Raw genomic sequence first — 26,997 nt, forward strand, 5'->3', positions numbered from 1 at the left:
ACAAGGGAAAATAGCCCTGAAGGGTGAATGGTTTTTTTTACCCTCTGGCTCAGAATCAAAAGGAAAATTGACAGGTAACCATTTTGGTTGTATTATTTTGAGTTACTCATTTTAGTAGTTCCTTGACTTATCAGATAAGATAAGTAGGCTTTCATCAGACCCATCTGCCATGTTTCAAATATGTTCATTTTCAAATTATGTTAAAGTGAATATTAAAAATAATACATAAAAGAGGATATACTTAAAATTGAATCGTCAGTCCTATCAATTACTTTTGCATAAATATTTCAACTGTAGAGAATGTAACTCTAAATAAATTACTTACTCGACTATAAGTAGTACTTTTTGTAGTACTCTGGCTTGTGCTGCAGCTTATATAGCAAAGCAACTTATTAAGGTTGTTAATTTGCCATGTCATTGTCATTCTGTCATTAGCAGTAAAATGCAATCTTGGCACAACTGAAATTATTACTGTACCGCAGAAAAAGTAAAAATATTTATGTTCATGCTAACACATAAATGCTGGGGTAACACAAGTGAAAATACTGTGAAAGAAAGTGCTATACTGCAGACTTCAAAGTGCAGGTAAGGTAACAAAATCTGCAGATGAAACAAAGGTTGGAGAGAGTGCCAGCATTCAGGCAGCTTGAGAGGAGGCCGACACGCCGCTTCACCTTCTCGCCAATGTTGGCGCAGTTGTTTAACAGTACTTGACATGGATGAATGAATTTGGTAATGCACTTCTCCTTGTTGTTATTCCTAACCAATGTTCTTCATAGGCTAATTTAGACTATAATTAATATAATTAGAAATGTGACTTATACACCAAAGTGACTAATATTCCGGTGTGACTTTCAGTCCAGAAAATACGGCAATTTAATCAAATTTTTTTTTAACTTTAAGTTAAATTAAGTTAAAGTTTCTTGGAGACTCTGCTTAATCAGTGGATCATTGTCGTGGCATTGATCCTGTTGAAGCGCTTGAGCTTTTTTGTTTTTTTTTTTACACAAAATTCAAAAATATGTAACAATGCAACACCAAATGCAGGTGGCTGTGACAGAGTTCTGATATTGCACAGTGAATAAATAAATAAATAAATAAACCCAGTGACAAATGACGCTCTACTCATAATGTGCGACCCAAATCACCTGTTGCAACATATTTGAGTCTGTGAATTTGTGTTTGATAAAAGCATTGATCGTTCTCAATATTGGAAGCAACTTTGCAATTATTCTCCAAACTCTCCTATTATGGAGGGAAAACAGGGCATTACTGAAAAAGGCACTCACTACTTGAATTCCACCAAGAGGTTTTTATTGAGTCAATATAAAAGATTAATTACAACCACACTATTCATTTGACTCTGTTATTGGGCTGGCGAAAATGCTTTTAGTCCTTAGCGTGGTGCTTTCAGTCAAAGAGTGATGGTCCATATGTTTCAGGCTCAGCTGTACCAGAGGGAAATAGAGGTAAATTTGTACCCTAATGCCAATATCAGACAGCAGTTTGAAAGCAGACATGATGATGAAGGAGTTGCATCGGAAGCAGTGTTATACCAGCTCAGTGAGTGGCCACTCTCCTTTAATATGAGATAATTTATTGACAGGGTACCTCATGTGTCTGTGTGTGTTAATAGATGCATGGGTATAGAGAGATGAAAGATCCAAACAGATACCACCACTCTTTCTCTTCATTCACCTCCAAACTAACCAGGAAAAACTGACAATCACTGCGACACTCCTTCATCCAAATCCTTCATTTTTCCTCTCCAAGAGTGAATATTGCTTTTTTTCCCCCTGTCCTTTCAGTTTGCATCAGCAGACAAAGTTCCCTTTAAAATACTGGAACTGTATAGGACGAAGGTAGATGGATCTTGCCCTTTCTGTTCTGGCGGTCAGGTATGGGCAGATAATTGCCAGGTCTGTGCAGCAGAGACAGATGATTACAGGCTTTATTGTCTCTCCCAGGCACAATCAACCCTGATTCAGCAATCTCACCTCTACTTGATTTATGAGTCGCTCTTTCTCGCTCTCTCTCTCTTTCTGCCTTTCTCACATCCTCTATACCTCTTCTTTATATGTTTGTAGCTTTCTGTTATGTCCCTCCGTCCTGACAGACTGCCTGAACCCACTGTGACTGTAGCCATAGAGCTGTCACAAGCCCTTCTATCCCTAAATACAGCAAAGTACTCAGGGAAAGATGATTTGGGAAACAAAACTATCAGCCAGTCTGAATTAGAACATCAGTGCTACAAGTGCATGCAGCACTACAAAAACAGTTACTGTACAGGTATCAGTTATAGATACCTACATGTATCAAATACTACCATGAGTCAGTTGAAAACCCTGTGTGTGGCTTTTTAATATCCATCTGGGTGTTTTAAAACGACAGCATTGTAAAAAAGGGTCATAAATATGCACTTGAGGGCTACATGCATGTATATGATGATGACCTAAAAGGGTGAGGCTGAAACTGTATATCTTAGGGAGGAAGTCAATATTTCCACCCCACAGTTGATCATCTGAGTAGAAGACATTTAAAGAAGCAATATCAATTTTGTACGGTAATGAAGAACTAGTTAGTAATTGTTTCGCTGCTTTGCATTTTCAAGGAGTATGTTTTAAAGGGCGCCAACACTTAAACACTGTGCAACAACACAGCAGCAACACCAAACAATAAAATGTGAATGGAGATGTAAACAGGGCTGACTGAATCTTCTAACCACGTATATTCTCCACTGAGCACTGCCAATGATATTTTGTGTTAAGCCCCCAAGCTGCCACCTCTTTAAATCCATGATAGTGCTGTGTGATACAGGAGTTTAGTCTGTTTCACAACAGCCCTTACCACGCAGAGGCATTGATGACATATTAAGAACAATGCGAAACATCCTGTCATCTCTTTCCATCATTTCCTCCCCCGATCAATATTTCGAATGTGATACAGTTAGGAGGAAAGCGATACAAGTGGTAGCTGCTGCACAGAAAACTTCAAGCTATTTACTTTTATCATTTAACTTCTGATAGGTGAAACTGCAGTTGAAATTGTGTTCAATGTCATGGTGTCATTATAGCACTAACAAGTCAGATATGCTTTGAACAAAAATCTGCCTGTACTCCAGCATTTAGTCCAAAATATCTCCAGTTCTTCTCTCTGTTAAAATCTGCAATGACCACAATGGCAGCTGGGTCAATTCAGCAAATTTATATGGAACAATAAAAGCATATTTACAGTATTGATCATTACAAACTATTGAAATATGGGAACAGTTTATTCTATTTCTGCAAATTCTAACCTTCTATATGGTCCCCAAGGTGCATTTATGCAGTATTTATTTTGCTCGGTTTTTGTCACATAATTAAAAAAAAAAAAACTTCTTATTGGATTAAATGTAGCAGAAAAACTAGAAAACTCTTTTGTTATTTAACACAAGAAGAAGTTAAACTACACAAAAGCTTTCCCCCACGAGAAATATATTTACTTTCTAAAAAAGAAATTGCTTCATTATCACGAGGCAGCTGTCTCCCAGACAAGTCTGAACCCAAAGCAAACATGCCAATTTGCATTTTCTGTAATGAAAGCAATGATACCTTTCTGATGCTGATAAAGAGAACTTCATAAAAACAAATGGTAGGAAGCAAATATCTGGTTTCATTCCTTTTATAGTCAGACATATGGTTGAAGTAGTTAAAGCTATGTTTTTCTGTTTGTTTCCGCTTAATGTGCTCCACAGCAACTCAACTCTAGTGCTGAAGTATTAAAATCAAAACACAGATTTAATTGAAATCACTGGCCCGAGCACCTGCAGTGGGTACATAAAATAATATTTTAGTGACAGCATTAAAACTACAAGTTGCTGATGAGCCGGATAACAAAGTGAGACCAATAGTAAAAAGCAATAATTAACTGAGTGACTGTGCAAATGAAAGTCAGAATGGTTAATGTAGCCAATTATAGCAGTTGTTAATCAAAAAAGTCTGACGATCTAATCACCTGTTTTTCTAAATATCATTTATGACAGTGAGATATCTAGAAACACATAAGGCATCTTAAATAAATAGAATTCGAGTTTCAGATTAGTACGGTACTTATCTTGCAGTTGCTCTTCTTTCAGAATAAGACTTAAATCCTAACCTGTTGTTGTGATTTACACGTTTGTTTGCATTTATAACTGAAAGTCACTAAGTAAGTTATTTTTTTTCTTTTTTAATCAAAGGAAACATTAAACATTAATGGTGGTTTGCATGCTTCAGTGAATTTGGTGGCTGTTGACTCAGTCACAAGATCTTGACTGGATGTGACAAAACTGACTGAGTGGAACCAGGGTGACACTGACAGAGGACATGCTCATGCTGGTGACATGCTGATGTGTGATGTGTAGAACCTGAGTCACAAGGACCAGTGTAGTCCACGTCTCTCACACATAATACAGAAATTCAACATTTCATTGGGTTCACAGAGACATTTTCTTACTATTTTTACTGGCTTATGTGTGACTAATGTGAATCATTCGCTCATAATCAGGAGCTAGAAAGAAAACATTTTAATATCCAGACTTTCAATTTAATTCAGTTTCATTTTATAAGCCATTCAAAGGTCAAATTGCCCATATGAGCCATATGTTATATCAATTTAATTTTTACTGGCTAAAGTATTTTAATTTGGTCAGTGATTACATGTCCAGCCATAGTTATGCTAAATAAGCATTGGTTATGCCAACATATAAGCAGTGCACAGAGAAGAAAGGTTGAAAGGTTTTAATACTCATACTAAATACTCATATGAAAGCTCTGAACGTTGGGACATGTACGTGATATGTATGACTTTCTCTTAAGTTGTATGTAATTGGGTGATCATTCTGAACAAGTGATTATTTCTGTCAAGGCTGTTAATGTTGGTGATTGAGTAGTAATATTATTTCCAAGCATGGCAAAATGTGAAAACATCATCAGATTAATAATACTCTGGCTGCATCAATCAAAGCCCACTTGGCTTTATATTAAAACCTCATAACTCACCACAGACACTGTTGATCAGCTTTTAAACAGGCAGACAAGCTATCTCCAGCCTGGCACAATTGGCAGGGTGATGTGCCAGCAGGGCCAGGAGGCTTGCGAATGGGAGGACTGGATGACCGCAGATACTGTAGTTAGCCTCATCTCTTCTAGTTCCTGCCAAGCTACAGTAGACAGAACAATAGAAAGTCAGATATGAGGGCCGGCTTGGGGAGCCAGTCAGACAGAGTCAACTGCACTGTAACGAAGGCAAACCTTGCTCCTTGTTGTTCAACAATTCCTCTAATTGGCTATCTAGAGACAGTCGCCTTTGTTGCTTAAAAGAATGAGACAATGAATGCTTCCTGCTGCTCTCCTGGATGCCTTTGATGGCAAACCAAATCAAGTCTGTCTGTTAATTTGATTGTAGTGCTTTAGCATTGTTCTCACTGTTGTAAACAACATAACAAATCAACTGGTGTGATGCAATACCAAATGCACAAATATAGTCTGGACTCCTTTAATTAGACACATAAATACAGAAACGAAATGGCTTTACTTTTTTTCTCTTCCACATAGCCAGTTAAGAAGATTGCGGCATCTGTTTGCAGATGTTTAGTCAGCCGAAGCAGTGCTTTTCCACGTGTTACTATACAACATCAGCTGCTTTTTTTTTTTTTTTTTTTTTTTTTTTTTTTTGCTTTCACTTGGTTATACAACTAATCTTTATGCCATTCTGACACATTTCACACAAATAATGTCAAGTCAAGTGCAATATTGTCACAATTGTTGATTTATACTCTCTGCTCAAAATGTGAAATAATAAGTGTGAATTCTAGCTCGCTACTGCAGTCATGTCTATATCATAGACAGCAGCTTGTTTTCTGGGCTTTGTGGTCTCATCACAGCCACTATAATGGCACATCAGCTGCACCCAGCTGAGACGTTATGCACGCACACATATGCCTCTTGTGCTTTCGTGGGCCTCTCCTTCACGCCAGCTTCATAGCAACTAAATTATGCATGCATCAGAAGAATAAATCAGCTTGGACATGCTGACAAGAAAGGGCACAACAGAGAAGTCATAAAATGCACAAGAAAAATAATATTAAAGAATTATGGATGAAGCTATGCATCACTGGAATTTTCTCTGCCTTTTTTCTTTTTTTTATTTTACACACATAAACCGGTATCACTGCCAAAGTGACATCCCAATATACAGATAGTCCAATCTGCAGAGGCAACCTCTGTAATTCAGTAACCCCTTGAAAAACTATAAGTCAGGCACCTGTGCCTTTAAAAAAAAAAAAGTGATATGTGAGCCATCGTCTGTCACAATAAGCACACAATAAACCTCTTTGCTCTCTCTGTGTCCTCTTTTAACTGAACCTGGAATAAAGCCATTTCACCACCTACCCACTGCTAGCTTCAGCAGCCATGAAATTACTGCTGGGAGCTTCTTTTTTTTTTCATTATAACAAAATGTCCTGGCCTTTGCTTCAAGCAGCCATAGTAGAGGTTGATTGCTTTGATGTCTGTGTCACAGGGCCTATTTGTTTGTTTGAAACAACACATAAAATATATTTGCCGGTCTCAAGGGTGAACACAAGAGTAGAATAATATTTGGGCTTTTTTTTATATAAAAGGTAAGTATTTTATTTCAGTTTCAGCTGATTAGCCTAAGCTGCCCAGAGACTTTTGTGCAGCACGTCAAACACACACAGACACAATCCTGTGTGTGTGTTAGCGCACACGTCCGTCTGGGTATATATGCTGATATGTCACTGTATGTCGTGTGAGTGAGAGAGAGGGACCAGGGACAAAGACAGACGAGAAGAAATGGAGAAGCTCTGAGAAGTCTGTGGGTGGATTTTCACAGCGGAAAAAAGCACTCCTCTCCTCCCTCCTGAATGTATGCACTTCTAACGATACAGACAGCCTGCTGCTCCTGTTTGATTTAACATGCGCTGTCTTTTTGATTAGGACAGCTTGGCAGTGAAAGTGTTTTGGTGATAGGCCTACTGTAAACAGCACATCAAAGCCTTGGCTACACACTTTTGGGCTACTTTGGCATTCACTTCGTGGTGAATGCTATGTCTCTACCATCAGGGCAAGCATCTAAAGCTTCCCTCTCCTGTGGGCAGCTCTAGACGATTTCACATAAACACCTTTCCCTTTAAGTTACATAAATCAAATGGATCCATTTCTGTCAGGTGTTCTTCTCAGTTGCCATGTCTTTACATCTCTTAGAAATTGCTTCTACAGACAGCCATCACATGTTGATTTGACTGTCTGTCGTTGTTGTATATAGTTTGATGTAGAACACCAGACTACAGGTCACATAATGTCAGGAAACCACAGCGTGTTTTATGTGAATTGTGGGCCTACGCCAGATGACTAATGAGAGGAAATAGAAAACCTTCTTCCTTTCCCAGCTCAAGATTTTGATCTCCACTGCACTGGCAGGATCCTCAGAGCCCAGTGAGCATACTTAGCCCAGAGGCAAACACTCACCAGGCTCTAAATACTGTAAGTATTTATTCTGGCTTCCTCGTAAGCAATGAAGACAAATCATTGCTGGGAATTTGCATGAATATGTACATATAGTTAATGAAGATTGAGGTTTTGACAGCCTGAGAATTTTAAATAGACATTTGTGATGTCCTTGCAGTGACGGCAGCTCTTAACTGTTTCATGGACTCCTCGCTTGTTCCGAGGCTGTTTCGTCTGCTAGGACATGATTTAGTTAAAGTCAGATTTTTGTGAGTCAAACCAGTGTGCTTACAAGTCCAGGATGAACCGCCTTAAGGTGCTGTCATAAATAATGAAAATACATGTACTGGTATTCAAGGACACAAAGAAATAATACCATATTTGTGCTTTAATGCTAAAATGTACTTTGCAATGTTAATGGGTTGAATTACCACAATTAAAACAGTGGTATTTAGCCATGCAAAGAGGTTTGTCTGTGTTTGCCAATATCCTTCTATGAAATCTTTTGCCTCCACATCCAAACTGACCCCTGTATTGTGACAACTGTGCCAGATCTTACTGTGCAGATGTGAAGTCCTAGACAGTGTGTAAAGCCAAACCAACAATTATGAGTCTGAGTTATTATCTTTGTGGCTTCAATTCAGTTGTTCCTCAGGCCCTCTGAGGGTCTAGACACTGCTCAGCCGTCCGTTTCAGCCCTCCAGAGACCCTCATTTGCCCAGGAATTGACGAGTTAGAGGGAATAGCAGCTATATAGCTGTTGGCTCAACAACCACTGCCTGTTTTTCATGTGTATGCTTTAGATTTTGATCCCCCTGAAATGAGTTCAGATTGTCTTCTTTGTGCAATACATTCTTCACTACTTAACCTTAGCCTGGTATAGCTGCAATTGCTTGCAGTTCCTTTCATTTACTGTGTACTGGAGTGAGATCATCATTGACTTATTTACTTATATTTCATTATTTGATCAGATTGGTTTATTATATTTTAGATTGGTGTGACACCAACAATGATATAGTGTAATGATGTTATATGGACAAGCAGTGTAGCTGTGTCTTTAGAGCTGACAGCCAGTTGCGGCGAATACCGAGCTATGCTTAAAGAAATTTGCAATATGGTTTCCCTGATTTGCCTAGTTAGCCTGGATCAGCTGTGTGATGTGAGAGAAGATTGTGAGAGAGAGAGAAATGGTGGCCTGTGACACTCTGCACCAAACCCTAATGAGAAGCAGGGAACCAAAGGAGCTGGGCAATGAGATTAGATGCAACTCAATTCAATTACTGCTGAGCCGCCACGGGTGACGCTTCAAAAATCATCCTGTTAAGATCCGGTTCACAGACGAAGAAGAGGACTGCAGCTCTCACTCAGCTTCTGTACGCTACACTGCCACAACATCTCATTCGCAACAGCTCTGATTTATAAGCACACGGGGCTTCATTAGGCTCCCTTGGGATTTGATGGCAGACTCTGCAATGTTCCGATATAAATTTAAAGGGAAATGCAGAAATAATTGAGTTTTCACCCACTGTGGGAGTTTATACACTGTTCCACAAAGTACACAGTTGTTTCAAGTGTGTATTTGAGATTAAAAAGCGGCTTAAAACCCAGTTTTAGCTTCAACACTCCCCTCTCTTATTCAAAACCTGAATGCAGACCCGAATACAGAACACCATCCTCCTGCCCTTACACTTACTTCATGAACACTGACACTCCTGCTCACCCTCTCAGCTCTCTAAGACAGTTTGTCCAGTATACCATCAGCATTCACTGCCTATTAACTCTGCGTTCTGTTTACTTCAATTAATCCTGAACGCCTGAGGCCAGAATTATGTTTCTGTGAAAACACAAATTCAACCATGTGTTTTCCTTTTCCATGCAGTATAGTTGGCTCTGAGAAAAGTCTGAGTTCATGTTTATTTAATCTTGATCTTCATCTTGGCATTGTTGGTCAATCAAAACAGGACACTGAGAAATTTTTATTTTTGTGAGCATTATCGCACCACCTGACTAAAAATTGTACCATTACTCTTATACACTAATTAGGATCTGTGTGGGTAGGGGTCAGTGTGACGTTGCCCTGTACTTGGGGGTGTGGAGTGCAATGAAGGAGATTTTAAACAGGATTAGTATCCATTTCAAATGATGGCCCCCTACAATCACAAGATTATAATTTATACCTGACCATGTCTTTGTGCTATTTACCACTTATTACTGTAAAATACTCTGTAGCATTTTATTTTTCACATACACACACAATATGCGCAGGGAAATGTATAGTCATACTTTAAAACTAGTGGTGTTTTGAATAAATATATTAATTAATTCAATATTTTTGTCCTTATTTTACTCAGTGGCTACTAAGTACTGTGATTTCAAGTTATAAGAATTTGAACACACCTATACTATGAATATCAGGTCCTGCACATGTTGAGATTATATTCCAATATATAGCAAATGTGTACAAATATATACGCTGTGGTATTGCATGGTGTGACTTGCAGTAGGAAGCATTACAGTTGTTAAAACGCTCTCTGTTTCCATGGGATGATTAGTACTGAGGGGCATGATCAGCACAAGCTGCTGCATTCTGCTGCTGCAGGGATTTATAGGTGGTGATAAGGAAATCTTGTTGTTGTCTTCCATTATTTATGTAGGTGATTGTATTATATTTTTAGATGAAACTCAGCTATGGGGCTCCTGAAGGCGAAGAGATGAGTGAGATTTATAGCTTTTATCCATGTTGTAAATAAATATCACTTACCAAAGCATTTGTAAAGGCCTCTAGTGCTGTTTAGCAGGTTGAGTTCATTGATTGGTTAAAGCTGAAATGGACTGTGGTCTGAGAAAGTTGACTGGCAGACATAAATCTACAGTAGGCCTATGCAAAGGTGCATATAATAACAATGAGATGGAGGAAGAACAGGCTTGTTGCTTCTGTCAGATTTGGTTGGGCTCAAAAGATTTTTCTCCATTTTCCATTTTGAAGTCAAAATCACAAAACATAAAGTTTTCCGCTGACATTAGAAAATAATAAGAGCAAATGTAATCCATTTCTGGACAGACTATTTACCACTACCAGATTCCATCTCTTAATTTCCATACAAATGTAAAACTAGGCAGGCATGGAATCTTCTGTGAATCTTAAATTAATCCAATTGTTCCCGCAGTTCAGGGTTTGCTTGAGGCGGGGGGAGACGAACGCTGCAAAAATCAGCAATTTCAAAATAAAAGCCTTCTGTGATTCTAATCTGATTGACAGAACACTGTTTCCTTCTTTCACATAAAAGTTAGCATGACTCGTGCCCTGACAGAACGCTACAGATAAAAGTGGCAAGAAAAAGTTGAAATATTTGTAAATATAATATATTTGTAAATGTATGCATTAGCTGTTTAAAAAGATAATCAGATCATCAACTCACAGGTACAGACAAACACAATTTGCTTAAGTTAATAACACATGAACAATGATAACCCTTGGTGTGTTTATTGAACACACCCAATAAAAACTCCAAGTGCAGGTGGAAAAAGTACAGTAAATGAACCCATGGATTTAATAACTGGTTGAACCTCCTTTGACAGCAGTAACATCAAACAAGTGCTTCAGCATTTGCAGATCAGGCCTAGACAAGGTTTTAGAGGAACTGTAGAGCATCCTTGCAGAAATACTTCAGCTCACCCATATTAATAAGATTAATGGCGTGGTTGAGGGCATTGCACAGGGTTAAGCTCTGAGCTCTGAATTGGGCCACTCCAAAAGAGGAATTTTCTTTGTTTAAAACCTTTATGTTATTGATTTCGACTGACGTTTTGGGTCGTTGTCCTGCTATATCAGTTAAATTTACTGAACTGCAGCTGGCAGACAGCCAGCCTGACATCATCCTCTAGGATACCTTGACAAATTTAGGAATTCATTTTCACCTCAGTGATACCAAACTGTGAAGAACCAGAGGCAGCATGGACCACTGTGCTTCACAGTTGGGATGCTGTTTTCATGTTGGTATGCGGTGTGTTTTTTTATGCCATACATAGTGCTGTATTCTAGAAGGCACTAGAGGTCTTCATAATTCCCTAACAATTCATCCTTAGCTTCATCAGTTCACACAACATACACAACATTTTCCCACTAGTTAAATGGAGTGTGTCAAGGTGTGACATTTGCTTTAGGAGACAGTTTCCTCTTTGGTGACACTATGCACCATGTAACATGTGTAGGGTGGACTAATGAACAGAGATCTTAACCAGCTCTGGTATACCTTTAAGCCTTTAGCTGTTGCTCTGTCCTTCTTCTTCACCTCACTAAGCAATCTGCATTGTGCCTTTGGAGTCATCTTAGCCGGGCTTCCATTTGCAGGAAGAGCAGCTACAGTACAAAATAATCTCTTTTTTTAGGCAAATTGGTCTAACTGCTGACTGATGAATAACTTAGTGATTACTTTGAAACCTTTTCCAGTTTAATGCAAGTCAACTATTCTTTGTCATAAATCAACTGGGGTCTCTTTTTTATAAGCTACTTTTCACAACACTGGATGCTACTTGTGCGCAGCACTCTCAAAATGTTTGAGTGTGTGTGCTTTTTAATATATAAATTAAAACAGCTCTATCTGGCACCGCCAATCTTATTATATTGACTGTAATCCAGGTTTGCTGTGTCCAGACTACAGATAGCTTGTGCTGAGGAGTTTATATTCTTTTCTCAGCCTACACTCTGAATGTTTGCATAATGTATTTAATATGGATAAGAATAAATGTGTGTTTGTTTGTTGATAATTTCAGGTAAATCCAAAAGGTTCACTTAATTTCTTCTTGCCACTGTACAAATATAAAATCCAAATCCCTAGAGCATTTGTAATTTCTTTTGCCATTTAAATTCTTATATTATTGTGTCTTTCACGCAGCACTGGAATGACTGATTGCACCCCAGTAAACAAAGAGATATTTGAATCCCTGAAACAAATATTCACCCTGTCATTTTATGCCATATGCAGGGCATATTGTACACCCAATGGGATTACTGTGTTTTAAATGGCTCATTTAAATGGCATTTTCACAATTACCAGTCAGTATTTTTGACAGTTTCCAAACCAGCAGAGCTCATTTTGACCCAGTTAATCTGCATGACATCTCTTATTGTGAGAAACATTCATTGCTGGGAAGACTGCTATTCCATCCAGCTGGCTTGTGCTAGCTTAAGTTCTGAGTATATGCCTCAGGAAAATGAATAATGCATCCATGTTATTCAAACTTTTATTCTGTAACTTTTGCTTTAGGTATAGCAGATGACAGGAGGTATGGTACATGAGAGATTTATGCAAAAATGAAGATACTTCAGAAAATCTTCAGATGTTTCCACTTTTATATTTTTTTCAGAGGAAATTGTGGCTTTTGTCCATGTAACAATTTCCACTTTTTTATGCCTCCAGACAGCACTGCCTTCACATTCTTATTGTTTAAATTCAGATGTACTCTTCCTGTGTACGAGTTGCTACTTTTAAACAGTTCTGCAGCCCAGGCACCACAAAGGATACCAAATGTGTAGCCACACATGCCCTCCATATCGTCTGTACTCAGTGTTGTGCTGCACGTTACCTCCATAAACTATAGGCTGAACAGGAGCTGTGACCTGATAACCAGATTGCCAGATAACCTTGAGGTCTTGCATGCTGATGTCTCCAGGCAGTAAGCCATTGCTTCTCTGAACAGATGACACGCCGGTCTCCGCTACTTGCTGTTTTGCTCTCCAAAAGGTCGTCCAGTGGAGATGTGACTGCTTACTGCAGTAGCGGCGTCACAGGGGGAGTCTGGACCCACATGGAGCAACAGTCTCAGAGCATTTACAAGTTGAGAAAAAAAAGGCTCCTTGACCATTCAGTTGGAACAGAAAAAAAGGAAATGCAAAAGCCCAGAAATGAAGAGAATCACAAAGTGGTTTTCATGTTATAGCTGTTGTTGTTTCTGTGCTCGCTATGGTGGCTTTGTTGGCTGTCTGCAGCCGGCACATAGAGATAAGGTTGCATGAAGAAATTGCTCACAGTGAAAAATATATGACAAATATTTACTTAACCCACTGCTCTTCAGACTGTGTCAGACAATTTGCATAATACCCAATCACATGCATCAATATTAATTACCATATAAAATCTGCACATGTCTGAATGTGTGCCAGAACTTGCCATTGTTCCAAGTGTGTTTCTTCCATTTTCTATATTAGTTGTAATAAAATAATGGAAAAAAGTAGATATGGAAATGGCTTTAATAAGGCTTATTAAATACCAGCAGCTTCATATTCTTTCATAAATTTCATGTTCATTCTCACCTGTTGTACACTGGTAAAGATTTAAGCCATTTTTATTTCAGCTTGTTCTATGTGCAATTTATCCCTCCAGAAATAGAACTACATTATTCATTCTGTGGTCTGTGATTTGACCATAGTGTTTCTGAGTGTTCTGTTAAATGAAAATATTTCACGTGTGAATTAATCATTAGAAGGGCTCATTCTCCATTCTTCTGGTAGCATAATGATCTTTTCTACCACTGGCCTGGATGAATCTTTCATTGTCTTTATCTTTAAATGACTTGGCACAAACCTCCATGGAGACATGGGCTGCAGTGTGTTTCACCGCACTGTCAAAGTTAACATGTGGCTGAGCTAAATGCTATAATTTAATTGATGCCAAGTGCAATAACATCACCCACTGATCTTTTAATAATATGGAGATACAATTCCTGTCCGATCACTTTGCCTTCTCAATCTGCAAATGTTAATTCACACAGCCTTACACACTAGCATTAAATCTGGGCTCCGGATAATATTGCACACTTTGGAATGCTATTTTCGATTGTAATGAGATGGCCTTTAACCTTTGGACTCGAGCAAAAACCTCTCCAGAATAAATTAGCGGCCACTCAGCTCTTACATAATTGTTACTGTGCGCCAGTCTGTTTTGTGTCTGATCCTCTGGGTCACTCTATCTTTTCTGTATCTCTCCCTCTCACTAGGTTTCTCGATACTGCAGGCCATCATGGAGGCAGCAGTAGCAAACAACTGGCAGGTGACCGCTCGCTCTGTTAGCAGCACGACAGACGCAGCAGAGTTCAAGCGCATCATTGAGGAGATGGACAGGAGGCAGGAGAAGCGTTATGTGATTGACTGCGAGGTGGACAGGATCAACACCATATTAGAACAGGTGAGCATCAGATCAACAGGTAACGTGTTAGGTTATATTAAAAAAAGCTCCCTACACTGTCCATATAGCCCTTTTTGTTTTAGTAACATAAAGGCCAAGCAGAGTTAATAACGTTCCCAATTTGCATACCAAAGTTGGTTTTGTAGTCATGGTTAATACCATTTAGCCAGTGAAAAAAGTTGTTCCACTGCAGCTTTAAAGGAGCTTCTTTGAGTTGAGCTGGAATACTAATTTATAACAAAACCTCATGCAGATGGATTATGAATGTCGCGATCTCTTACCATATAAAAAAAGTACTAAAGAAGAAACTGCTAAGGAAACAACTAAAGAATTTCAGGTCATGGTATTTCCTCAGCACCAGTTTTAACTACACCTGTTTAAAGCTGCTCTAATCAATATTTTTCAATGAACTGTCTCAAATCACTAGACAAGCACACTCAGTAACTCAAAAACTCAACTGTGCACACTCAGCTCACTGACAAAGTTAGCAACTTGGTGAATATAGCTATAAAGATATAGAAAGAGTCAGATTATTCCCTCAAGAGCTGGGGAAACCTGAAGCAGAGCTTTATGAAGAGTAAACATTGTATTTACATTGGACTGAAATGAATGCTAATTTTGAAGCTGTGGTTTCTCATTGTGTAAATGCCACTGTTTGCATATCAGCTTTTAAAGGTGATAATATTTCACTGTTTTTCCATTAATGGGAAAGTAAATTGCAGGAATGGCCCTTTGATTCATTTGGGGAATCTTTTGGTCCATAATTCAGTATCTCTAAATATATAAAATTCTCTGGGAAGCATAGTGGATTGGTGGTTAGCACTGTTGCCTCACAACAAGAAGGTTTCTGGTTCGAAAACCCATCAGGGGCCTTTCTGTGTGGAGTTTGCATGTTCTCCCTGTGCTTGTGTGGGTTTTCTCCAGGTACTCTGGTTTCCTCCCACAGTCCAAAAACATGTATGTCAGGTTGATTGGTGACTCTAAATTGCCCATAGGAGTGAGTGTGAGTGTGTGAGGTTGTTTGTCTTTATGTGGCCCTGTGATGGACTGGTGACCTGTCCAGGGTGGACCCCTGCCTTTCACCCAAAGAGAGCTGGGATAGGCTCCAGCAGATCCCTGGGACCCTGGTTAGGAATAAGTGGGTATAGATGATGAATGAATATAAAATTCTCACCACAAATGTTATTGTCCTGCACACCAAAATCCATTCAAAGGTACATCACTACATTTCTATACTTCTTCCTGTTTTATATGTCAGTTTTTACAAGTATGTCATATTTTATTTCTGAATGAAGTGATTTGTTTCTTCCTCATACAAGTTTAGTTTAGTTTGTATAACCTCCTTAAGGCTTGACAGTGTTTTAAATTGAGTGTGAGGTACAGCCGTAATCCTACCCTGTTTGAAGAGCTCAGGTTGGCGGTGTTTGGTTGCAAAGTTTGAGGCTTGCTTGTTTGAAAATCTGTGTGTGTTGGAGTAGCCCGAGAGCCTGAGGTTGAGAGGTCTGAGCGTGAGCAGCCATTTGTAGAGACCAGTGATGATGCAGCCTTTTTAATCCGCTTCTAACAACCTCAAGCCCCTCAGTTCCTCTATCACGTCCACTGCCTGAGGAGGAAATGAAAGGTCCACCAGTCCTTGTAGTAGTGGAAACACAATTACCATGAACAGATGAGTGGCTATTATGCCATGCATCTCCTCTGTTCGCGTGCTCCGCTCCACCCTACACCCCTCTGCTTGCTGCTGCCTGCTTATACAGCAATCAGCTCCCGAATTGGATTCTGCTCGTTAACATTCATTTAGATATTGGCTTCTCTCTGCCTCACAATATCCCCTCAATGTTACTTTCACTTGTTTTTTTTATGAATCTAATTTGATCCCAGAGTCATAGTTTAAAAGTAGAATTGCTTTTAGTATTAATTTACTGTGTCTAATTTAATTCTTGTGCTGCAAATTTCCTCCCTTTACAATCCAGGGACTATCCGTCCTTTTTGTGCTAGAAATATGTATCCACTTTTAAGAAAATCTTATGATATACATTATAATAAAATGTCTGTCATTTTTATGGTTGTTTTTTTTTTTAATTGCATTTCCCTGTACAAACAAAAATAATAATGCATGGTAATAAGCTGCTTGATGTTTCTGTCTTTGTTGCTATTAATGAATTACCCCTTTATCTTTTAGAGTGACGCCCCCCCCCCCCCCCCCCACACACACACACTCACATACACACACACACACCTCCAGCTATTACGCTCATGAAATTTCCTGTCTAAACTTAGTTTTTTCATAGAGAAGGGAAAGTAATGCTTTCTAACAGCTAACCTTCAAAGGACCAGTGTGCTCAATCCTGCCCTTTTTCAGTAACAACCTCAGCATGGGATTTTTTTTTTCTTTTTTTGGTGGAGCTAATTGAAGTAATCCGGTCAGCTCTGCCAATATGAATGAGTCAGTAGCATTCAGGGAAGCTGCTGGACTTCACTCTGCACCCACCCCCTATTGGGTCATACCATTATACATTGAAACTGGGATGGAACGTCCCCCATGAGGGCAATCACACCAAAAACGGCACTCGGTGGCAGCTATGTGGAAACCTGCTGTTTCAACCTGCTGTTGCAGTTCTATTAACCAATGATTGTCGACAGATAGAGTTTCATCTCTGGAGGACATGAGGGAGAGTTTGAATAGTACCCGTGTGCCATGTCTGTGTGTCGCAATGTCGATGTATCACTTCAATCCGTCAAGGTCACTGCCTGTTGAGGGAGGATTATGAGGGAGGGCAGATCCAGCTAGCTGATTGCTGGGGGAAATGGGAATCAGCTCAATGGCTTAGTTTTGTGATTTCAGTCGGAGTAATCCCACCACAGAAGGAAATACCAGGCAATGAAGTTCATGGAGTGTAGAGTTATCTTGAATAGGCAAGTGCCGAGGTTCCACAATTTGGTGCAGTTGTTGCACAGAAAGAAAACCCTCCGTTCTTCTCCTTATTAGCACTTTTGATCCAATAACCGCTAATGCTTTGGTCCTGCTGGGCCTTTGTTCCTCTGCTGGTTCATTGCACTGTTAAAGGGGTTTTCAGTGTTTCAGTAATCTTCCTAAATGACTGGAGGGATATTCAGTGGTAGTTATATTTATTTGGATCAATTGAGCACAACTTGGAAGTATTTCCCTTTTATGCTAACTCTGAATTTTAGAGTTACTCTGACTCTGTACAGCAAAAGTAAAACACCCTCTTCTGTAGAGTAACATTTTCATTCAAAACGAACTGAGACAAACAACAACAAATATATAAATCTATTGAAATTATCGGCCAGCTTTTATAATGCTGCTGACAAGTTATTGCAGTAATACACATCTTGAAACAGGTCATTTGGCATGAGTGCTTCCAGTTTCAATAGTATCCTTTCATTATCTACCACTTACCGTGGAACATCTAGGGTCTCAGGGGTGGTGGAGCCAATCCCAGGGGCTGGGTGCCTCTCCCCCAATGCCAGCCAATGCCAATGTTAGTTAACTTAACCCAAACCTGCCTGTCTTTGGACTGTGGGAGGAAGTAGGAGTACACACAGAAAACCCACACAGACATGGGGAGAAGATGCAAACTCAGAAAGGCCCCGGGTCCAAAGGGGATTCAAACCAGTAATCTTCTTGCAATAGTGCTAACCACTGTATCACCATGCCAACCCTTTCAGATACTAGCTATAGCTAGATACTACATACTTGTCACAATATAGTTGGGGATCTGAGGGTTTTCACCACCACTGGATTGGCATTAACAATTTGTCTGTTCATTATATTAACACAGATTTTGTATACTACCCTTCGATAACAAGGCAGGTTAAAGTGTTGCATGTAAGCCATAAAAAGGCATTAAAATGGTGTAAAATGTGAAAGGTTTAACAGCATTTAGTGGTCAGATTGCAGAATGCAAACTTCTGATGATGCCAGAAACTGCAGGGGCTGGTATTTTGTAGCGGTTACACACTGACAACATGTTTATGAATACTTTATTCTCTTACTACTAATAGATCACTCTAAATTTTAAACATTGCAAATGTTTAAGACAAATTATAAAATAAACACATCAACACAATATTACAATAATACAATAACACAATAAGGGGAAGAAACAGAAATGCAGCAAATGCTTACACACCTTTTCTAAATTAAATTAAAGTATTAAAAGAACATTTAAATGTTTCAAATGGTTGCTGATTCATTTCAACTAATCAACTCATTGGATAATTGTTTTACCTCTAATCTCAACTCCCAAGGGATGAAGGGTTCATACATAAAAGAATGTGCAATGTGCATGTCCTTCTTCAGGCATAAGCTCACCCAGCTGAATGCCACTTTTATTTGCTTCATTTATCACTTAACATGATGTCGAAACACAGTAAGAGAAGTATTTGCATACTGCTGCATCAAGCATGGTTTTGTTTGCTCATGTAAGTGCAGAGTGATTTTCTCAACAAATTTGTTTTGGGATGCTGAGGAGAATGCTACACCCGGGCCATTATCATTTTATGCTGTAACAACCACTCAGGATTTATCGCCCATAGGACTTTTCCATCAATACACTGCACTGCAGATAAATTAACCCAGTGGCAATCCTCCCCTCATGACAAAAACAGGAAAGCCTCTTCTCTCTGAATCATATCCGAGGAATACATTTCATTCAGCCATCTTTATTTATTATATTATATGTTGAGAAAAAATGTTTGTGGCATTAAAGAAGTGCTGTATAAACAAAAACTATTGACTGAGTATAAATTAGTCAGATCTGTATTGCTACCACTCACAATAAGGATGATATTTCAGACCACATTTGTGATCATGCCTGATCCAGCTATGAGATTGCACATATACTCTTATATCTGCCTTTATGCTCCTTCCTGGCTCTCTTCCCTCCTGGGATTTTTTATGCTGGACTCTGCTCAGAGGCAACAACCTGCTCGTCACTAGTGCAAAGAGAGGCAGGCAAAAAAAAAAAGAAAGAAAAGAAAGAAAGAAAAAGCGAAAGAACTCCATCTGGGACAGGCCCAGGGCACACAGCTGTTCAAAGACAGGCAGGGAATGAGTGCTTTGCCAGCTGCAAAAGCTGCATTTTCATGCAGGAAAAAAAAAAAAACAATAAGAAGTGAAAAGGATTCAGCGAAGAAAAATGAGAGGTGTATCACGGGATTTGTTAAAACAAATATGCCCCCATGGAGAACTGGAGATCCATCATATCCTTTTTTCTGCTCCTGAATGGATAACTTGGAGCAAACCCACAGTTGGATGGATTATAGAATCAGAAATCTTTGTGTTATATCAAATTCAAGAAAAAGAAAAAAATCTGACCACGCCCGATAAGAACTGCTGAGAGACAGAGAGAGGAGACAATACATTGCCAGCAGCTGAAAAATGTCAACGATAAAAAGGTTCTCAATCAATGTTGTGGAATACACAGTGAAAAAAGGGAGCAAGAGCAGCTTTTCATTAACCAGAGGATGACATTTTATAACATACTGGCAAGCAGAGAAACCAACAGTATTACAATAAAATCTAAATCTGGCATGATTTTATTTCCAAAAGTTGTAACATAAAGTTTGCCAAATAAAACCCTCTCAGGCATTCAAAGTTCCTTGACTACTTTTCTTGTAGTACCACCTGTCATGTCTCTTGTTTTAAAAGACAGAGGAAGAGAGTGGGGATAAAGTAGGCTGATGTCTGTAGTGATATGAAAGGTGCTCCTGATCTCAACATTTATTGCTTACTGTCCCCAGGCCATTGAGAGGAGGGGCTGACAGTCATACAGCTGAAAACTCCCTGCTCGATGTGAAAGCGGGTGTATGCAGTTATTTCAAATCCCTGGCACCAACCTTAGCTATTGGAGGCCATTTACTAACAGCGATTATAGAATTAAATGGGATTAAAGTGTTATCATTGTGGAGAATGTAACCTCCCAATTCTATGAATGAAAGGCTGAGACCGGTGCACCACAACTGTGGCAAACTGCACTTCTAGCTGTGACAATGAGAAGAATAGACCTTTAATACACCAACCTATAAACCCGATTTTTTTTAACAATCATTATTGTTATTATCATTATTATCATTATCAAGCAAAATGACCCCAATAATTTTCAGTGAAAACAGAATAGGCTATCTTAGTGTTTCAGCATTTCTGGCACACCAACATTAGTTCTTTTCATCCCAAGGTATCAGGTGTCAAATTATTTCCATGTCTCAGTGCAGTGATAGACATAATCATCTGAATATGAGGCAGGTGTTTCTAAAATGTCCTGCATTTGGGTGAAGGCCAGAACTTACGCTATCTTCAGGGGCATATATCGCTTCTGCCAAGAAAAGCATCAGTGCCGCATCCACTACTGGATGTTAATTAGAGAGTGCTCCACCAAGAGCACTTCTACCAAGAGCCTTGAAACAGAAACAGAGATTGAAGAAGAGGAAAGTCCTTCTGTATCAAAGCATATAGAGCTCAAATTCACCCTTCTGTCCCATCCAGTGTGAAGTGGAGCACTTTGGTATCTATTCAGTCACTAAATTTTGTGTAGAACTTAATACGCCTTATAATTAACATTGATTAATAATACAGTTATGATTTTTATGTTGAAGCAGATTACACCATCAGAAGAATGACCCTCTTAAAAGATCAAATGTACTGACAACTAACCTTTAACCTGTGCCCTGTTTTTTCATTCTGAAATTATATCATGAACTAAATAACTAACAGCCAAAGGAAGAGCAGACTGGGATCAATCTTAGCTAAAGCACTGATTTATAGATGAAATAATTACTGTTGAAATGATTAGTTTAAAGTTGTTTGGCTATTATTACCATCGACAATTTTGATAAGAAACAAATAAATGTTTTCACATAAGTAATTTATCAAACAGAAATGGCAAATGAATGTTGTTTTTTTTTTTTTTTTTTGCTTAAAAGTGAAGGTTTGCGATTGAAGAATAAATTAAATGTCTTCAGGGCTTGGAATATTGGACAGAATAAGCTCTTTGACATTATCTCAGATTTTTATATTTAGCTATTAATCACTTCAGAAATAAAAGTGTATTCATACATTTATCTGTATTAACTGCCTACTCAACCTATTTTGTTTGTGGCTTTTTATAGTTCAGGTGGAGACTAAAAATAGTTGCATTATTTGTTTATCTTTTGTAGGCCTTGTGATATTTACAAACTCCTGGGAACCCATCATTTTCAGTTTGCCTCTTCCTTTGCTGTGGCAGATTCCACAATGGAAAGGTCAAACTCGAAGGAAAATGGTTCTGTGTTTATTGAAAATGTGTAGCTGTAGTTTTACATTTAGGACTCTCTGTCTGGCGGGGCTGAAGAACACCAAGTCTGGATGTGGGTGAAGTCAAGGTCATCCTGGCAGTCTGTCCCCATCAGGCTTTCAAGAAAACTCCAGTTTGCAAAATGCATGCTCTCCTTCAGCGACAGAACAAAAGGTTACGGAGCAGGCTACCGGATCGATGTGAAAGAGGGCGCACTGTATGGAAAAGAGGAATCAAATTATTGAAGGGGTAGACACACAGTTCTTCTCTTCAGTGTCACTGGGAATAGAAATAATTGGTTAGTGTTGGTTAGACTTGTGCGTGTATGTATGGCCTATGGTTATTAATAGCAGTAAAAATTCAAGATGGATGGCATGAAGAATAAACACAAATGAAATGTGTATGAATAAGATGGGGTGATTAGAGAAACAACTGCAGTAACATTAAATGAATAGTTTAACATTTTGGAACTGGAACAGTATTTAACACGATAACTAATCTGATCAATCCACCGCAAAACAATGTTCGGGGTGATGTTAATGGATTTTTTTTTTTTAAGTTGCCAGCTGCTTACTATGCATTCAGTCTTTCTGCTAAACTAAGCTGATGAAATTTTAATTAAGGGGAACTGGATACAACATTGCAAGATGGCGCCCATTTCAGTCTTATGAAACTTTCTCAGTTGTGCATACACTGCTTCTGTTTTTTGGGGGGCCATGTGCACTAGTGCCATGCTGCTGGCTCCCTGCACACATGGGATAAAATAATTCCACATTTCTTTTAGTCTTTCCAAATGATACTGGACCCAAATTCTGGTAATTAAAGAGTCATTAGCGATGCTCAGAAAAATGTAGTCACCATTTTAAAGCCACTCCTTTTCCAGTAATTTCTTTATTGTAAAAATGCTTTTTGAGCCAGTGTGCATCATGTGATTATGATGGAAGCTGTCTGGCAGTCAGGCTGTGTTTGTGTCTGCTGCAATTTAATTTTCTCCCAATTTATACATATTTAAATAAAATCATTGCTACTTTATCCTATAAAGTGAATAAATAAACAAATTAATTAATAAATAAATGGTAGGTATGCTTTTGGAACATGAATATAATGAAGCCAGCTGTCATCCCCTGTTTTTAGTTTTTATGACCATGTCCTGGCTCTAGCTCCAGTTCAGTTGTTCTCTGCTCACTCTCAAAAATAAACAACTGTGTTTTCCAAAATGACGGCTTCATAAGTGTGCAGTAAGCTAGAGTTTATTTTCCTCAATAAATATTGTTTGTGAGAATATTGTGTTCTTGCTCAAATAATATTGGATTGAAAAGGAAATACAAGTGGATCATATCTTATCAACACTAATAAAAGATAGTTATCACCATCTGCAGTATATGAGGGTTTTAGGGAGAGAGCAGTCAGCGGTGCATCACAACCACTAACAATGAAATCTGTCCATCTCAACTGGAGTCGGGTCTTGCCGTCTGGCTAATTAAAGAGTCTGAGGGGAAAGGTTGATGCGTTCTGACTGGAAGTTCTGAGTATCTTTGTGTCATCAGCGTCTTGCTGTGCTTCATCCCAAGGTTGCTGCTTGTAGCCGTTGCCAGGCTGGCTGCGAGCTGCAAGCAGGGGATAAGGCCTTTCTGTGCTCAGCTCCAGGGCATGTGGGAGGAGGAGGCTTACGGACAAATCAAGGTTAGCACACAGTGAAGGAGCGTGGAGCTGTGGGGTTTGTGCAAGACAATGCAGTAGGGCTAAAAGTATGAAAGTCAGATTTGTGAACAATTACAGAGGAGGTAGCTGTGATCTGTCTAGCTCTTATATCACAGCAGTAGAAATGATGCAGAAATTTCTTTTCATCGAGATTTCTGTCACTTAGTCATTAGACGCAGATTGATGGATTCTAAAAGCCAGCTCCTGCTATTTCTGCATTATAATCAGCTCATTTCCTCTTTGTTTCTATTGCACTTTCTTAATTTGTTCCTCTCTGTCTGACATTGTGCAGTGTTGGAAGTTTAAAGCCTTAATGACGGGGAAGCTGTCAGAAAATGCTGACCCACCCAAGCAGCTTGATTGTATGTGTGAAAGGCTTTGTGCTCCCTTGTGCACTATTCTTTGTGAAAAACACCAACTTCTCTTTGCTTTGTGGGCAATATTCAGATGTTCATAAAAGAGGGAAATAAGTGGATTATTTAATTTGGAAGGATGCTCACATATAGTATGGGCGATCGTTTTATTTTGTGCTACTGCATGTCAGTATACTCTAGTCAGTTAAAGTTCATCACAGCTAAATGAAATATTGTAATTGTAGGTGGAGTGGAACAGAAAACATCACAGTTTTTTTAGAGACTTTTTTATAACCTGAGAAAGTAAGTACGGAAATTTGCTTTTCATCACTTGCTCCTACTCAGTGGAAATGTAATAAATGATCCACTGTAACAAATATTCAATGTCCAAGCCCCAACATGCAGACACAAACAGATGATAAACTGATGGTTTGTTTTTGTGACAGAGCGAGAGCCAGAACATGTGCAAACATGCTGATTTTGCTGTAAACTCCTGTTGTTGTGTTTGTGGAACGCAGATGATAACATGGTTGACAAGTTTCGGTGTGGCAGCCACTCCAAAGTGCATCTGCATCAGACTGCGAAAGTCATAAATAACAGTCTTCACAAGGGCCCGGCCATCATGTCATGTACAAAAAAAAAAAAAATGCCACAGTAATTTAGAGTTACACTATTTGATTTATCTGCATGCCAAGAACAAAAGGAAGTAGAAAATCTTAAATAAAGGCAGCATATGGTTAGTACCACCGTTATGGAATGGCTCAGAACTCCACTTACTATTTTCAGACAGGCTGTGTGGGTTGAAACATGCTGTTATACTCAAAAGGTGTGATATTTTCAAAGAGGAGCGAGATCTAAATCCTACACTCTCACTGTAAATTTCCTTTGAAATGTTTTTTTAAATTATTTTTACCTTCTGTCCAACAGTTGCTGAGGACTCACATCTCTGCACTGTGACTGACTTCAAAGTGAGCAGAATATTCAGGGGTGTTCCACGTTGCTCCTGTTTCTCTCTCATTATCAGCTCCTCCTTAACGAACACTTCCCCTAACCGCTCCCTCTCTCCCGCGTTATTCCATCGGCAACTTCTCTTTGTTTCAAATTCAGTGGAATCCTGCGTGCTCACAGGATGTTACAGCATTTACAGACATTGTTGTGGATCCTTATACGAGCCGTGGCTCTTAGCTCTCATCACATGGGTGGTTTACTGTATTGATGTTTTTCTCCCATAGGTTGTGACCCTGGAGAAGAACAGCCGTGGTTACCACTACATTCTGGCCAATCTTGTGAGTAATGACCGAGCCACTCCCTCGGGAAGGTGGGGAACCTGCTTTCTGCTGGGTGTTATGGGACTTTGTCTCAGCCATGACAAAAACTGTGCATCCACAATAAGTGGATTATAGGCTTTTGTAGGAAATCAGAAAAAAAAAAATGGACCCAGATATGATTCTTTTTTTTTTTTACTTTCTCTATATATGGCTTGTTATGGTTGCTGCTTATGCCTTATCAATCACAATCTGGCAGTCAAGCTATTTTGCATATTTATTAAAATGTATATATGTAGATTTCAGTATAAATGAATGTCCTGGGCAACAAATAAACAGCATTTAACCTTTTTAAGCATCTTTGGCAAGTGGCCATCTATTCCCTATTCTCTGCAGATGGAAATTTTCATTTAGCCTTGATATTAGCATTAGAGTTTTAAAGCAGAAGCCGGCCCTTCTCTCGCTTGCTGATCCCCTGCCGCCGTTTCCCTGACTTTAGAAGATGTGATTATGCAGCACTCAGACACGTGTCCTTGCACACCATGACACAATGCTGCACTTAAAAAAACAGCAATTTAACCATTTAAGAAGTAACTCTATGTCATGGCTCTAGGGCAAAGAAGGAAATTTAAACTCAGCTGGAAAAGCAAAAGTTTTGGAAATGCATTAGACATGGCAAAGCTCTCTGAATGAAAGCAGACCAGCTGGTTCAAATAAAATATTAGATCGTGCAGAAGACAAAATATTTTGTCTATAATGTGCAAGGTGCATTTTATTATGAACTCTGCGCAGTGTGAGAAAGCAACATGTGCTTGCCATTACATTGAGGCAAATGTTTCTCTTCACACTTTGTGGTGTAAGCTGAATTCATTTACGGAGCACTGCAAGTAGATACTTTAGACTCTAAAGATACTTTAGACTCTAAAGTATCTACTTGCAGTGTTCAGTAAAATATTTTGTCTTCTGCACGATCTGGCACCAACTCTAAGGTTTGTGCAAATGTTTCTCTTCACAGTTTGTGGTGTAAGCTGAATTCATTTACGGAACACTGCAAGTAGATACTTTACTCTAAAGTACCTACTTGCAGTGTTCCGTAAATGAATTCAGTAAAATATTTTGTCTTCTGCACGATCTGGCACAAACTTTAGAGTTTGTGCAAATGTTTCCCTTCACACTTTGTGGTGTAAGTTGAATTCATTTATGGAACACTGCAAGTAGGTACTTTAGAAGATACTTTAGAAGTATCTACTTGCAGTGTTCCGTAAATGAATTCAGCTTACACCACAAAGTGTGAAGAGAAACATTTGTCAAATGTAATGGCAAGCACATGTTGCTTTCTCACACTGCGCAGAGTTCATAATAAAATGCACCTTGCACATTGCCATCATAGCTGTAAATATTTTGTGGTGCTTTGCCCTGGGTAACATTTAACAGCCCTCAAAGAAAAACAGTTTACATGATTCCCCTCCCCCCTCTTGTTGCTTTTGTCTCATCTCAGGGATTTTCTAACGTGAGCTTGGACAAAGTATTCGCCGGTGGCGCCAACATTTCAGGGTTTCAGATAGTCAACCCTGAGAACCCGATTGTGCAGCAGTTCATACAGCGCTGGGAGCGGCTAGATGAAAGAGAATTCCCAGAAGCCCGAAACACTCCTCTGAAGGTACTTTGCAAGACCTTTCACTCTGCATGCAGACTACAATGAAATTCCGCTTTGA

The 26,997-nt window shown here is 39.0% G+C and overlaps 1 protein-coding gene across 1 annotated transcript in view; it reads left to right on the plus strand.

Annotated features, from left to right (window-relative positions):
• Positions 1-26,997, plus strand: part of LOC113144465 (glutamate receptor 3) — a 74,975-nt gene that overhangs the window by 24,360 nt on the left and 23,618 nt on the right. The window contains exons 4-6 of the mRNA XM_026330539.1: positions 14,484-14,671; positions 25,250-25,303; positions 26,781-26,942. Coding sequence (XP_026186324.1) covers positions 14,484-14,671; positions 25,250-25,303; positions 26,781-26,942 — 404 coding nt within the window. The remainder of the gene's footprint in view (positions 1-14,483; positions 14,672-25,249; positions 25,304-26,780; positions 26,943-26,997) is intronic.

The sequence above is a fragment of the Mastacembelus armatus genome, chromosome 10 (genome assembly GCF_900324485.2).
Source record: "Mastacembelus armatus chromosome 10, fMasArm1.2, whole genome shotgun sequence".
Classification (NCBI taxonomy): Eukaryota; Metazoa; Chordata; class Actinopteri; order Synbranchiformes; family Mastacembelidae; genus Mastacembelus; species Mastacembelus armatus.